The sequence below is a fragment of the Lachnellula hyalina genome (genome assembly GCF_007821495.1).
Source record: "Lachnellula hyalina strain CBS 185.66 chromosome Unknown contig00246, whole genome shotgun sequence".
Taxonomy (NCBI): domain Eukaryota; kingdom Fungi; phylum Ascomycota; class Leotiomycetes; order Helotiales; family Lachnaceae; genus Lachnellula; species Lachnellula hyalina.
This window is the reverse complement of record NW_022157360.1, coordinates 16,105-31,828: the sequence shown is the minus strand read 5'-3', so window position 1 is coordinate 31,828 and position 15,724 is coordinate 16,105. Positions and strand designations below refer to the sequence as shown.

The following is a 15,724-nucleotide window of genomic DNA, read 5'->3' as shown; positions in this document are numbered from 1 at the left end:
AATTCAAAGAAAAACCCCTCTTTGCCTATAGTGCCACTTTCCCGAGCTATGGCCAGCACGAATACGTACACCCAAAAGACCGCAAATAAGCCTCCCTTTTGCGCAGTGATACATAACCACTTCTCTACTACGTAGTATGGACTTGATTCTAGGTATTCTGGTTGATGATGCTTAGCATTTGGTATGGTGTTGTGGACGCCCTCTTCGCTTACTAAGCTACACCAAATCACATGACTAGAAAGGTCGGGATGCAGTCCCTTATCCCTACAGATGCACTTAAGTAGGATTTGAACTAAAGCTTATGCATAAGCAAACAGCTGAGATAGCCTAATTATCCTCAGCCTATGGTCGTATGTATTAGCCATGGCTATCATTTCAATCTATATAAGTCCGACCTACTCTAATCACGTTACCTCTATCTCGCTTGCAAGAATAGGGGCTCGGCTCAGGCTTCTTGGATCAGATCATTAGATCATATTATATAAAATCAGATAAATAAGCACAAGTATAAACAAAAAATCAAGATGTGAGGTTTTAAATATAAGGTGCTCTAGGTATGGACAGAAAACATGCACGTCAAAGAAGTGACATTAGAAGATACCAGGTCGTTCGTCAGTCACGCACCCTCACCAGAAATTTTGCAGGGTTCAAGTAAAGTAAAATATACGCTATTGAATTCTCATTCAACATCTCGCTGTCCTGTCCTGTCCCAATCTAAGTAAGGCTCGTCGCTATATCTGTCCTCTGTCCATGCTAATGCCAAAAAAATACAAACATATAATGTCAATCCCCCAAACGCCCCCCCGAATGCTGTCGTCAATCCCAGCCAGACCCATATCGTACTAAAGGGAATCGTTATATCGTGCCATGCCAGCCTATCCTGTCCGCTCCGTATTATCAACAAAACAAAACCAACCCCCCAAACGCCAGCCATGTCCGGTGCCCTTATTACATCATAATGCCATGCCATGCCAAACCTCCACTCCACTCCAATGATGAAATATGTATGAATCAAGAAGCAACTTCCGTCTCTGCATCTTCAGCCTTCTTGGCAACGAGCTCATACCACAGTCCGTGGGCTTCTCTATCCAATGCACCCACTTTGCCCATCTCTTCCACGATAGCGCCAACCTTTTGCACAAACTCAGGTAGTCCAAGTGTAGCAAGACTTTCACTAGCAGTACTGGCGCTCTTGACTTTCTCTCTCTCTGTTCTGGCCGTCAGGCGTGTATGGATGTGTCCCTTCAATCTGGTCATCAACAGACGCATAACCGGGTCTCTGAGCTCTGAAGATGACGTGGTCGAATCGGAGGGAGGGCCTGAAATAGAGGCAGAGATTCCCACGATCCTTGTAACTAGTTCACGAATGTGGTTCTTCGTAGCAGCTGGCATGCTGCGAGAGGATTCCAATGCTGCTTGAATGCCTTGACTTGCGCTCTCGACACTCTTGGCGTTTTCCAGCACCGAAAGGATACGTGTTGCTTCGGTCTTCCACTGGCTGCGAACATCTCGCTTCAACATGTTCTTACACTGAAGAAGAATCGCACCTGTAGTAATGATGCGAAGAATGTCGCCGCGAGTAGACTGGATGCGTTTGCTATCTACCTGAAGTGTTTCAGGGGTAGGTACTGAGGGGTCGAGGTTGGTAAAGACGTCGACCAGCATGTGAGAATATATCTTATCAGGCATCGGTCGGCTCCTCGCTAGCTGCGGATCTCGTCTGGCCGCCTCGGCATAAACCTTAGCCCTGGCTTCTTCCCATGCTTGCTGAGTTGCTGAGAGATTATTTGAAGTCTCATCCATTATCTCTGCGAAGCGTGTTGTCTCGTATGCAGCTGCGTGCTTGATAAGTTCTGGTGCGGCAGCTTGCAACATAAAGTTCGCATAATCAATTTGCATGAGATCCGTGGCGTGCATCAGGCTCTGCAGGCGATCAACCACATCACCGCTCTGCATCTTGTTTTCAACCAGCTCCTTCATTTCTTCGTCACGGAAAGGAGCGCAGAGGCGAGGAATGATAGTTGCCATGAATGAGAAAAACTTCTCATAAGAGAAAGAGCCACTTTGAAGTTCACGAGCTACAACGTCGTTATCGAGAGCTTCGCTGATGAGAGTGTGCATCGAATTGCCCTGCTTCAGGAGATTCAGAAGCTTTCCCTTGATGTTCTCAGCCATCGCAAGAACCCATGGTTCGCTGTTCCCTTGAGCGATATCTCGACGCATAACGTCAAAGACGGCACTCATCAACGAGTCCCTGTATTCGAGAGCATCTTCTCCGATGCGATATTCTCGGTTGATAGCGATTTCATGAGCGATGATTCGATTGTCAGGGAGAATCGTAGTCGCACTTCTTAGGGCATCAACCTCAGATCTCGGAGGCTCACGTTTGCGGGGTGTCGACGGTGGGGTCAGCGTTTGCAAATGAGTAGCCACCGACTTCTCGGACGCAGATAAATCTGCAATAGCTGGAGTCTCAGAGGTGACTGACTCTGCGGCGCGTGGTCGAGAATCTCCTTCGGGTTGTTTTATAGCACGTGCGGCACGCGCTTCCCTTATAGCTTTCGTGATCAACTTCTTTCCTCTGTCGGGACCAGCCAGTTTCTTGATCCTAACCATCAACTTGAGTTGATTTTCTCGAATGCCGTCTCGATAAGAATCAGTGACAGCTTCTTCAGTGCTATCTTTCACAGTCTGCCATATCAAATCAAGTTCTACAAATTGCAGGACCATCATATCGATAAGTGTGCTCGAGTCCCGCGCCTTCCAAGCAATAAATGCGTTGAAGAAAGTGGCATAGACGTCTGACAAATTTGAGAACTGAGCAGGCGGGGGAGTATAGTTGTTCGTAGGTGTTAGTCGCGATAAAACATTCTCGAAAGAGATTAACAAATCCCGAGCTTTAGCAACAAGATCCTGCAGCTGGGGATTAGCTAGATCATCTCTCCGCATTGGCAATACTCCCACCTGCACCTGCCCTGCCTCTCCTTTTTCACCTTTACCGCTAAGCACCTGAGTTGGGTGTCCTAGAATAAGGAATGCACTCAGGAAGGTTCGAACTGCAGTCATTTCGTTGACGGACCCGCTCTCTCCTTCCTCCAACCCACAGATTCTCAGCACCCGAGCAGTGCCCACTACGACTTTTTCATCTGCCAGTAAATCGACGACCTTCTCAAAAGACGTCTCCCGTACACCATCAATTGTAAGACCCAAGTCCGAGAAATCCTTGAGAGCCTTCCATCTGCGATGGGCTCTCCATTTTTGCTGAATCCTGGAAGCAGCCGTAGCTTCACTGATTTGTTCCCGGATTTTTGGCAGAGGAGAAGAGCTCTTCCTACGCTGGCTCGCTGAGCGTCCTCTCTTTGTATTTCCCCCCCTATTAAGGATTTCCTCCCTCCTCCTTTCTGCTTCGGCAAGCTTGTCTTCCATCTCCTTTCTCACTCGCTTGCCATCAGCCTCCCTCTTCTCCTTCATGCTCTCAGCAACACCCTTTGCCCTCCTCACCTCCTCGGCACAACTAGCCACAATCTCCGCAAGGTTCTTCTCTCTTGCATGTTGCGCAGCTAATGCCCTCTCCTCGCTATTTATAACGCTGCGGGGCGCTGCCTTGGCCAGGGCTGCTCTGAGCCTGACTTTCTCTGCATGTGCTGCCCTGTCTGCCAGCCGGGCCTTTCGATCCTCCAAGATCGACGCACGTCGCAGGTGCTGAGCGATATAATTACTCTGAGGGCTGCCATCTAGATCTGGACCTCTGGAGGCATGCGACTGGTGTGAATGTACCGAGGATATAGAGTTGCGGCGAGAGGAGGCGGCGGAAGATTTGCGACGGTTGTTTGTAGGACGGTAAAAACGTGCTGCGATGCGGGGTGGAGGGGTGTGTATACGCGCATCGTTGGATTCTTCGGTGATGAGGTCTAGGTCGATGTTTTGGGGCATATCGGGAAGTTGGCCTGTCGACTCGGCCAGGTTGCGATCTGGGTCGCTGAGGTCTTCTAAGGCGCGACGCATCATATGTGTTGTAGTATCGGTAGATCAAGGCGGGAGTTGGAACTCGGTGTAGGCGGGGTTGTCTGGGTATGTACGATGAGGGGCAATGATGGTATTTTGGTGCTTCCCGGCGAATTTGTTATGTGTATCTATGCTAGAGGTGCGAACGACAGTGACTGGTGTGATATGCTGTTTGCGCGGTAGGTAAAAAGCAGAATAAGATGCTGATGCTGAGCTGAGGCTGAATAGAAGAAGTCCGCAAACAGTGTACGCAGAATGGAAGGAAGAAAGAGGAAGGTACAAAGTTCTAAGTTGCGCGGGACATTGAAATGGAGGAGGTTGGTGAAGTGTGCGTGTGCGTGTGCGTCGAGGTCGCAAGATGATGTATTATCATCTGGAACTGGAAGCGGATGTCTTTAGGTTGGTGACTTGGGCAGGTGGAGTTGGTAGCCGCTAACCGAATATGGCGCTAGTTGTTTCCGATGACCGAGCAATTTGGACGCAGTAAGAAGCAGTCAGAAACAAAGCATTTTCTCACTCTCTTCTCTCTTCTTTTATTTCATCTCACATCTCACTCAGATCACTATACGACCGAGTAGTACATGCTAGTGTTGCGAACTGACTGATTTTTGAAACCCCGAGCGTGTGATTTACCTCACTCACTACCGTCTATCGCTTGGAGCGGCCGGTGAACTGTCTTTCCGCTTACAGGTGACGGGACGGTTCTAGACGCCACGCCATTCAAGCCCTCTCCATCCCCATCATTGTCACCTACAGACGATCGGCGCCTAGTCCCGCATCTAGTAAGTTAGAACGGCTGCTACGGAAGATATATCAATGCATAGAGATTAGATTTAACCGGCTCGAAATAGATTATTGATTGCACCGCAAGTATTATTATATCATTATATACTATAGCAATACACGAAGTAATATAGGGAGTACTCCGCACATAGGACGAACCGCAGAGATCCTTTATTTATCTGTTCCGGTTCACTCATAAACCGTCTACATTAAGAATATGGTCAGTCCAGTCATAAACCGACCCTGAGATTCACGACTGAACTGGATTTACGAGTAACCTAGCTCAGTCGTGAATCTTATCATGAATTCGTGACTAAACTACCTGGGTCCCTCACAAATGCGCCAATATTCATAAACCACCTAGAAATCTTCATAAAACATCAAATCCACTACTCACACCACACCATTCCATATAAACCCACTACTTATAGCCCATACACCCATACACTCACCCAACATCTTTCACTCAAGTCAACAAACACCCAGTCAGTCAGTCAGTCAGTCAGCCCCTACTATACTCCTTACTATATACAGTACTGTATATTCCTCAAATCTTCCTAATCATACCATCTTCACCATCCCCATCCCACCCATCCATCCTTCCCATCCTCCCCAGTCACACCCCCTCCATAAGGAACGTAAATTCCATTCCCGCTCCACGCACACATAAAACCCAACCCCTAAACCCAACATCATCCATCCTCCCACCCTCTCCCACTTAAACAAAACAAAACTCACTCACATATCAAATCATGCCAGTCATTCAGCATACATACATCTCGAAATACGAAAAAGCGAAAAGGTTTACTTAACTACACTATGACAACAGAGTGTAGAATAGAATCGGATGGAATGGAAATCGGCTTTGCTCGTCTACTTGTCTGTGTTGGATAGATAGATAGATACATTTATATAATCTTGTCATTTGCTCTATCGGACCCTACCCATAGCCGCGCGATTTCAATTGCAAACGCCCAGAACCCCCCCAAGCCGGTTGGTTGATGAAATGCAATGCAATGTATCGCTCGCTTGTCTGTCAGTCTGTCGATGGATGATGAATGAATGATGAAGGGCGGAAAACATGACATGACCTAGTGGACATCGGTAGGCATCTCAATTGTACAAAGAAATACATATTATAACTACAAGAAGATAGATCATAATATGTATGTGCTTCCCATGCGCGCTCGCTGCGTTATAAGCTTGCTTGTCTTTCTTGCCTTGCCTTGTCCAAAAAGCCAAGCCCAGCCCAGTTCAACCACCGTCATCAAGCAAAACCAAACCGAAATGGTTATGTAAATCACAAAAGCAAAGGAAAAAAATATCTAGAAACAAGAATGTAACGGGTTCTGTCTTCCCTTAACCCCTCCCTCCTTCACCTCCTCCAATGTCCCTCCTCACATCGTGACAAGGTGTTTAGTAGCCGGTGGGCTTGGCGGCCTTGGAGATGAATCCGCTGGGGAAGACACTGGAGCAGGGCTTGCGGGATGCGGTTCCGCTGGCGGCACCAGAGCCGTTGCTATCGGTACCGTTTCCGTATGGGGGTCCGGTGCTGACTGGGACTGGGAGCACAGTCGCGGTGCTGAGGACTACAACCGCGGAGCCTGAGCTGCTGGCAGCTTGGTTCTTGACGGCAAGGCTTGAAGCTGAGGCAGCACCTGATGCGGCGGCAGTCTATTAATTACGTTAATTTGGGACTGCGATATTAGGAGCATTGGAAACATACCACAGTGACAGTTGAGAGAGCAACAGTGACGGTGACTGGGGCGCAAGATCCAGAGGCTGCAACATCAGTCTTGAGGCCAGCAGAACCTGATGCGGAACCCGAGGCACCAGCAGCACCTGCGCTGCTTCCGGCTGTAGCACTAGCTCCAGCTGAACCGCTGGCTGTAGAAGCTGCCACGACGGTAACATATTTGGTGGAGGTCTCGGTACCATAGAGAGTGGTAGTGGGACCAGAGGCACTGGCCGATCCAGCTGCTCCACCTGCGGCGCCAGAGCTGGCAGACTTGGTGGCAAGGACGGTAGCGTAGCTGGTGTGCTTGATGGTAGTGGTGACAACGGTGGTGGATGAGCCGGAGCCGAGAGTGTAGGTGAGGACAGTGTTAGATGTGCCAACTGCTACAACGCTACCTCCAGAGCCAGTGCTGAGAGGGACTGATGGAGCGGATGTGGTGACAGCTCCAACGACGTTTGAGCCTGCTGGTGCGGAGGATGCTGGAGAAGAGGCTCCACCGGCGACAGAAGATGCAGCTGGGGCAGAAGTACCCGCTACTGGTCCGCCTGGGGCAGTAGGACCGGGTCCTGCTGGAGCGTATCCTGAACCAGTCGCTGATGCACTGGAAGCAGCACTGGTAGAAGCGACGTACGAGGCGATGGCTGCGGCGCTGGCAGATGAAGCTTCCGCAACTGGGCAGACAGTCTAAAAGTATTGTTAGTTCCCTAGGCTATCACTTTTTCGACTTCATTACTCACTGTGGCAACGACAACAGTGTCAGTGACAACGACACCAGCAGATGCGGAGTTTCTCGCTGGGCAGTTTGTCACAGTTGCGGCGCAGCTGGTGATAGTGCTGGTGATGAAGTGAGTGACAACCAAAGTGGTCTGGTCACCAGAGTCGGTGGAGGTTCCATTGAGCTGTCTGCGGTGGTGGAAATGCTGGGGAGCATGTTGATGAGCGGTGGCCAAAGCCGCGAAGAAGGCCACAGACAATGCGGTGTACTGCATTGTGGATATGGTAATCGGGTTGGGGAGAAAAGTCTTCTTGTTTCTTCAAATTCTTCCTAAGCAATTGATGATGCTTCTACAAATATTTGTGATGATAGGGGTTCGAGGGGTCTGGCGCTGGAAATATCGGTATGGACAGTGGGTAACGAGCGAAAGTCGATTCCGCAAAGTCTTGTTCAAAAAAAGAGTGACTGGAGGTTGGAAATGAAGAACGTAACTTGTGCAAAGAGCGACTGTAAGGACTGTAGTGGTCAAGATGAAGCTTGGTGGAGAGAAAAGAAGAAGAGTCGGTGCAGAGGAGGTGCGGGTGTGGCAGACAAAAGGGAAGTCTGTATTACGGGGGGCCAGGGGGGGGCGTGGATGCGCCATGGATCCGAGAGACTAAAATCAAGATTGGATCAGGGCCTGCAGGCGCCAGGGCACTCCACCGCACGCCCCTTGGGGATCCACAGACAGATGGGCGGAGGGGGCAGATGCAGGTACGGGAGAAGACTGAGAGTCTGAGAGGCCAGAGACAGACAGACTGGAGCGAGACTGAGCCAGTCAGCCAGTCTCGCCAGTCCTCACCGTTTTGCTGTGCAGCGAATACTCGTGCGGGCAGCCATGCAGTGCGTGCGTTGAGCTGGGGTAAAGGAGATGTTGTGGCGCTCGGGGGATTCAATTTAAAATGATATAAATGATTACTGTAATTTACTGTAGGACACTTCGCTTGTTCGCCGTCTAGTTTAAAGCGTGTCTTCTCATTGGACTTTTCGTCCGTCGTCCCCAGCAACAGACGGTGGATTTTGCTGCACCATGTTTCAAGCCAGGCGATTGGCTTCCCGGCCCGCAAAAGGGGTTCTTGAATTGCAAAAGCCGCCGTGACGCTCCACGAATAAGAGTAAACACCATGGGCATTGTACAATTAATCCCTCAGCTCCTCGCTCTACTCCGTAGTACCGTACAGTAGATTCATTGCACGCAAGGGTACGATTTATTTTAGTCGTAGACTCTATCGTCCTTACAGACAGCAAGGACTGTTCTCTTGGCTCTCTCTGCAGAATCTGCACCCGAGATCTTGATAACGAGGGCATTGCGACGCAGCGAAAGGCGTGCGTATCCCCTCCGTAATGCTCAATCTCTTTAAAATCAACTAATCCGCTAGCCTTGACGACCGAAACTTATGATTGGGATGTGACACGATTGCCAGTTCTGGACGCCGTCACGCCTCAACCGTCGTCCGATGCATTGAAGATGCATAAATGCGTTTACCTAGCCTAGCCACAAACCCTCAACATCTAGAATACCCCTCTTTCTGAAGAGCTGAGAAGACCTCCAATCACCCCCCGCAAATGAGATGGGATACGAGTACACCCCGCGAGTATTCCACAGATCAGCGGTGCAAAGACCAGCGTCAGCAATTCTTAATTCTGATGTTTATAAATCTACTTCGGGTTCGGGATAGCCTCATCTTCCTTCTATCCACGCCGTCCACGCCGCGGTCGAGACCTTTCGAAGTGTAATTAATTAATCCATTCGTATCCTCTCGGATGTTTGAACTTCCTCGGAGCTAGGACACAGCCTGGAAGGAGGGAAATTGATTGAGGTCATTTGTGTTTATGCGAAACGAAGGGAGGGCATGAATACCGAGTAAGGTAACAAGTACGAAGGCCGAAGGGAGGGGGCACGAGCGAAAGGAAAAGAAAGGAAAAGCCTCCCTCGTGGGAATAAACCTGGTTTCACGTGCCGCGCTTGCTTGCTTGCTTGGCCGATTGATGAAATGAGGCTTGGAAGTTCAAGGTGAGAGAAAACGTTGGAATTCTGGAAGATTCGTTGAATCGTCAGCCAGCCCACCCTACCTACTTGAAACGTACAGTACAGTACCACTAGAAGATGTACAGCTCGTTATCGCCGAATATGAGCAAGCAGTGCAGTACAACTGGCAATGCATGTCGCAGTACAGTACCGCACGGTTCCGGTACTGTAGGGCTCGTGGGCTGAAGAGAAAGAAAGATCTGTGGATGGGTTTCTCAAGTCCTTCGGGAGTTGTGTTTCTCACCGTGCAGACAGAACACGACGTTTCAAAGTGAAGTGAGCTGCCCTTCCTACTGTATGCATGCACGCAGATAAGGTAAGATGGGTCAGAATTTCCAGTCCTCTTCTACTTAATAAGGTTCCCCGGCTGTTTCATCCCATGATTACCTACTCTCGGTTCGTGATCTTCGGAAATGTATTGCGGGGCATGGCATCTAGGTCCAACCTGAACCTCAGGATCATGGAGGGGTCGTTTCGACTCGTTGGCGAAATAAGTTTAATTTATATCGCATCCCATCCATGACCAGCGCACCCCAAAAGAGGGACAAACTTCCGAGTCAGTCGAGCTCGGTCAACATGCCGTGCTTCGGACTTCCTCCCGAGTCCCGTACCGCGAATTCGATGCCTTGCTTTTTTTGTTTCGTTTTTCGCTTTGGTACATGTACTGTATTTCGCCTTCATTTCGGCTTACGGGTAAGCGGTTGAAGAATATTAATACCTAGGTAGGTACAGTACGGTACGGTACAGCACAGCCTCTTATGCCAAGGAACCAGCTGATAGCAGGAACGAAATCTTCGAGGCAGTTATATGACATAGTAACGCGGTGCTTCATGCATCTCATTCATTCACTTTCCAATTCCAAGCTTACTTTGTCAACAAGGCACGCACTACTTCGCGCGCCCATTCGTGAGTCAACTCCAATTGAAAGAATATATTCTTGGCAAGTGTGTAGGAGCTTTCTGGACTGGGACGAAGAGTTTGTTTTCTGTACTTGTGCTTCTATTTCTAACTTTATAAAATGCATTTCGCTATGACCTGCTATATCGTAACTCAATTTCTATTTGCAAACATTTTCTAAGACTAATGAATAAATGTTTAAAGCTACGGACATTGAATCTAAGTGTGCAGTTCCTGTTTTCTCCCTTCGTTTTCTTTCAAGAAGCTACAAACTTCGCAACGATCTTCTTGCAAAGTTCTAACAAAGAAGTCGCGTTGACAATATCCAGGGTCGTGACAAGCGCCCCCAACTCTCCCCTCAACCAATTCCTTACCTCCACCGCCGCCAGAGAATCTATGCCGTACACCGATATCGGTCTTCCAACATCCATCGGTTCCGGAAGTCTCAGGATTCTCACAAAGCATTTATTGACGATATCGACCGTTGCTGCCAGCTGTGTATCTGCATCTGCGGTCTTGGATCTGAGCAGGAGCAGAACAGCTTGGACATCCTTCGATGCAGAGGATTTGGCATCGCCGCCACCCTTGGCCTTTCCAGCGTTCGTGAATAGAGGCGCGAACCGAGCATCTTGGATGAGTCCCGAGTCCGCAGGCTGGGGCACGGGAATGCCCGTGATGATTTGTGTGGACTGAGCAAGCCGCGCCGTTCCTTCTTGCTGCTGTACGATGGAGAAGTACAAGATTTTGCGGAGGAGGCGCTCGTTGATACCCGTCCAGATGCTGGTGTCTAGTTTTGCCTGCATCCCGTCGCGTTCGGCGATATACCCAACGTCTTCGATGACGCCGAGATCTACTGAACAGGCTGGCTGGCCGAGTCCGTGGCGATAGCTGGCAAAGGCATCCAGGAATGCATTTCCGGCGGCATAATTAGCTTGCCCCTTCTGTCCTACGACTCCAGAGATACTGGACAGCATGGTGAAGAAGTCGAGTTTCAGACCCAGTTTCTCGGCGACGTTGTGCAGGTTCCATGTTCCTTGGACTTTGCATGCAAGGGCTCCGTGGTAATCGGAAACGTCCATGGATGAGAACATTCGATCCTGTGAAGAGATTAGTATACATGATTGCGACCGGTCAGTAATTGAGCAAAGGAGGAGCTTACCCGTAGAACCATGGCCCCTTGTACAATACCAGCGATCGGTACAGTCGTTGCTTGGAAAGCCTTCTCAACATCAGATGCAATAGCAACATCAGCTGATAAGAGATCAATTTGACATCCTAAAGCTTCAATCTCCTTGACAACGCCTTGAGATTTCTCGTCGCTATGACCACTACGAGAGATCACAGCAAGGTGCTTAGCACCGTTCTTAGCCATGTACACAACAAGGGAAGCGCAGAGACCCTTCAATCCACCGACGATCAAATAACAAGCGTCATCACGGAACTTCATCGTCTTGAGGGCTCGTCGAACTGGCACCTTGATGGCAGGCTCGAGTCCATCAGTGATCACGATCTTCCCAATGTGTTTTCCAGCTCGCAAGAACCGGATTGCAGAAGGCACGTCTGAGAAAGAGAAGGTGTGGATGCGCACAATTGGTTTGACGTAGCCACTCTTGATGAGCCCAAACAATCTCGCCAGGAGTCGTTGCACTAGATGATCCGGAGCTCTCTCGTGCGACATATCTACAGCCATGAAAGAGATGTTCCGATCGAAAGGTTCCATGGCAAGGGAATTGCGATCAAGAATATCTTTCTTCCCGATCTCGACCATTCTCCCGCCGTCGGCCAGGAGGCGGAAAGACTCGTCCAGCATGTCCCCGGTGAGGGAGTTGAGAACGACATCAATTCCTCTGCCATTCGTCGCCGCCAAGACGTCTGAAGCGAAGTCAGTGTTTCTTGAGTTGAAAATATGGTCATCTGTAAGTCCAAATGTCGATTTCAGGAAGTCTCTCTTTTCCCCCGTCCCAACAGTGACGAAAAGCTCCGCGCCAATATACTGACAAAGCTGAATAGCCGCAATACCCACACCCCCAGCCGCCGAATGGATCAAAACCGACTGGCCCTTGGAAAGGTTCGCCAGATCAAACAAGCCATAAATAGATGTCAAGTAGACGGCAGAAAGCGTGGACGCCTGCTCGAAAGACACTCATCTGGAAGAGCGTAACAACGTCCAGGTGTCGTCTGGATTCTGTTTGCAAAGGTTCCCTTGTCAAAGACGACGACTCGTTGCCCGACCTTGAAGTTATCGATGTCCGGAGAAACCCGCGTGACGATGCCAGCGCCTTCTCCACCAAGGGTGTGCTCATTGCCAGGGACGATACCCATAGAGACCACGACATCTTTGTAGTTCATACCCGCAGCAAAGAGTTCGACTTCAAGGCAACCGCTTCCCAAAGCCAGAGGAACTGGCGAGATCTCCCCATAGTGAATGGAATCGATGTTCCCGAGTCTCTCCGTTCGCAACCGGATGGGAGTCTGGCTCGCATGAAGATCGACCACTTCGGTTTTGAGACTGCCAAGGTCGTCATTCTGGTATTTGGTGAGATCCTCCTCGGGGATCAGACGGCTTATATAAAATATACCATCCCGTTCGACAAACTCGCTGTCGACTTGTTGTTTGGGCTTTGGTTTGTTGATGAGTGTCAGACAAGTATCAATAGCGGCCGCGGTTGCTGGTCCAGTGGCCTGGCCGACATCCAGAGTCACCAGATTAAGAAGTGGTTCTTCCGCACGCAAAACACGGAAGAATCCATTGATCGCGGCTTTGGTAGGCTCTGTGACATCAAGCTGTGCCCCAGTGGTAACCCAGAGAATCTTGGTTTCTTTTTGAACAAGCTCTTGCAACAGAGTCCAGGAGTTCTCGTCCAATCGGTCCATAGTCGAGGATGAGAGCTCATCCAAGACGAGAATGGTTTGGTTGGTCTCAATCTCACTGAGTGGTTGTCCGGCCTTGATGTGCCATTTGCCAAGAGATCCAAGGAGCTCAGCAGGTGCCTGCTCATGCGAGAAGCTGACGAGACTAGTAGTTGGGTGCGCGGGCTGTTCCAAGTCTACAGGAGAGGCAACTACACAGATGTAGAGATTATCATCAGTGGTATGAACCTGTCCAATTCTTTCAAGGGCGGCTTGAGTGAACGAGTTATCAGATCCGGCAACCAAGACCAATCCGCCCTCTTGAACAGATGCAGATATGCTGTCAACGGCTACGTTCAAGGCCTCTTCGGAAACAGACTGGTGGTTTTTGACGAGGACGGCATCAAATTTGACTTCACCGAGAATCGGTTCTGCTTTGGCTAGATCAAACCACGTGAACCCAGCATTCGGAGCGGAAGGGGAATATTTCTCCTGGGCGCTGACCACTGTCGTGGAGTCGCTGGAAGCAAAGCGGTAGAGGGAACTGGCAGCTCTTTTTGGATTTGGGCGTTGCAGCCACAAACTACTCTGATCTTCCGCATCGAGATTGAGCTCTGCGATTTTCAAGATCGGGTTCTTATGAGCCAAAGCAAGTTGCAAAGCTGTAACTAGGGGCTGGGAGAATTCTGGCAAACGAAGAGCTTCTGGTTTTAGAGCCTCAGTCAACTCGCTTAGGAGGGTCCAGCTTGGAGGTGAAGGCAGGGCCTGGAGGACGTCGTCCAAATGTTGAATCGTTCTCTTTGCAGTAGAGAATGTGTCTATCAACTCCAATCCCATCTGAGACCACTGGGCTCCTGGACCAGTAAAGACAAATCCAACTCCAGTTGTGCCCTGGCTTTTACCGTAAACAACGGACTCCCCGGGAAATGAGCTCGTCTTAGACACGACAAACCCACGATGGTAGTGGCGACTTCTTCGTTCTGAGAGGGTATACGCCAGATCTGCAGTGTCCAGAGATACCGCTGGGTTGAGAATATGTCTTGATAGTGACTTAACGCTGTTCTTCAAAGATTGCTCATCATTCGCGTTCAATGCATCCCAATCACTTTTAGCCGGCCACGCAGCATCACCGGGGATATTTTTGCACTTCTGGAAGGTTGATGCAGATGCACCAAACGAGCCCATTGATAGGTTGGTGAATGCAAGCAGGCTTACCAGCATATGCATAGCAGACATGTTGTTCGAGAAAGGTTGTCTTGGGCCATATGCATACTATTAAAAATGTTAATGTAATAGATGAAGATTGAAGTGACCTGGAGGTAAAAGTATAAGTATAAAATTCGCCGCCCAAGGACTTCTTATTCGATTCCTCAGTCCCGCTCTGCTCAGCTTGCTACCAAGCCGCAAAAGCCATTGTATTATTTTTAGACACCACCTGTCGACGCCACTCGGCGGCATGATTGTAATAGAGCCATCCTACGCGGTAACACGCGTATAAGAATACTGATATTTGACCCCTATTTAGCTAGAGTGGTGTACAGTCTTATGGCTTACTAAACTAGTTCCGTAAACACAATTAAAAAGCTGGTGTTTGTTCTACTTCTTTACGCTTTTCACCTAAATAAGCTATGGTCCAAGGTTTCCATATATACTTTATTTCCAGAGGATCTGCAAATGCCGGAAATAAGTTAAATAGCTAGATTCGGTATAATGCTAAGCTAATGCAAACCAGAGTTCTAGAAAACCATACGTAAAATACTTTTGATAGCTCCTTTTCTATATTTTATTTGGATAGGCCTCGGCCTTTCGGGATATTTAATACGTATGTTCCTCGAAGTTTGTTACATAAGCCGAGCGCTGTGTTTCTTCTGTTTTGTACGTAGGTACGGAGCTATAATAGTCGGTCTTTCCTTTTTCGCTCGCTTCGGCTGAAAGTTGTGCAAATAGGGGGGTCGTCTGTCCTTCTAATTGGCTGCAGGCTCGTAAACCGTAAAGTCATTACCCAAAAGATACCTTTGCAATAATCCATTGTGATCGTTTTATAAATTGTTGTTGGTCTAGCGTAGAAGAATTATTTTCCGGAGGCTCAATCATGGGTTTTCCCCGGTGCCCTCTCATTGGCTGCAGGGCCATTGGGCTGTTATCAACAAAAACACCACCAATATCTCACCCCTGCAAACGCGCCATCCTGCATGACATTTCTGCCTTCATACTATCTTTAACATTATTCCGTTGACCGGCCCGCTTCCCTATGCTAATCTGCTAGTCTGCTAGTGTTGAGACTGTGTCTGACGAATTGCTCCTATGTACTGCATCATCCTACTCGGACGAATACTCGCCGATACCGAGCTCGGCAGGGCTTGTTTCGGCCAGGGACGTCTTACAAGTGCGGGTGATGGATGAGCCGTAAGCTCTACTTGCATATATGCGAGCCGTGCCGTTGATTGGGGGGGGAAGCGATCAACCCACCTATGCACTAAGATTAACAGCAGGACGATACCTCCGTAGAAGAGTTTGAATTGTATTCCTATCATGTTTAGCCTTGCCAGGTTGATTCTAGACCGTTTGTACCTAAGGCTTTTTCTTGTAATAAGCCCTTCACATCCAATTCTATGTTGTGTAGATGATTGAAAGGCAAGTCGAATACATTTCGAATTCGCCCAACTTT

At 49.1% G+C, this 15,724-nt stretch overlaps 3 protein-coding genes across 3 annotated transcripts; all 3 read right to left on the bottom strand.

Moving 5' to 3' along the window:
• Nucleotides 1-1,011: 1,011 nt before the first annotated feature.
• On the bottom strand, nucleotides 1,012-4,005 carry TCP11L2 (T-complex protein 11-like protein; the record flags this gene model as incomplete). Its single annotated transcript, XM_031153429.1, has 1 exon — nucleotides 1,012-4,005. The coding sequence occupies one exon, from the start codon at nucleotides 4,003-4,005 to the stop codon at nucleotides 1,012-1,014; it is 2,994 nt and encodes a 997-aa protein (XP_031001414.1).
• Nucleotides 4,006-6,204: 2,199 nt separating this feature from the next.
• Nucleotides 6,205-7,515, bottom strand: LHYA1_G008508 (uncharacterized protein; the record flags this gene model as incomplete). The annotated part of the gene is made up of 3 exons (XM_031153428.1): nucleotides 6,205-6,462; nucleotides 6,515-7,210; nucleotides 7,264-7,515. The coding sequence occupies 3 exons, from the start codon at nucleotides 7,513-7,515 to the stop codon at nucleotides 6,205-6,207; spliced, it is 1,206 nt and encodes a 401-aa protein (XP_031001415.1).
• A 2,948-nt stretch (nucleotides 7,516-10,463) lies between these two features.
• Nucleotides 10,464-14,292, bottom strand: af370_1 (Fumagillin dodecapentaenoate synthase; the record flags this gene model as incomplete). The annotated part of the gene is made up of 3 exons (XM_031153427.1): nucleotides 10,464-11,303; nucleotides 11,366-12,348; nucleotides 12,372-14,292. 3 exons carry the CDS (start codon nucleotides 14,290-14,292, stop codon nucleotides 10,464-10,466), a joined length of 3,744 nt encoding a protein of 1,247 aa, XP_031001425.1.
• Between the last annotated feature and the right edge of the window lie 1,432 nt (nucleotides 14,293-15,724).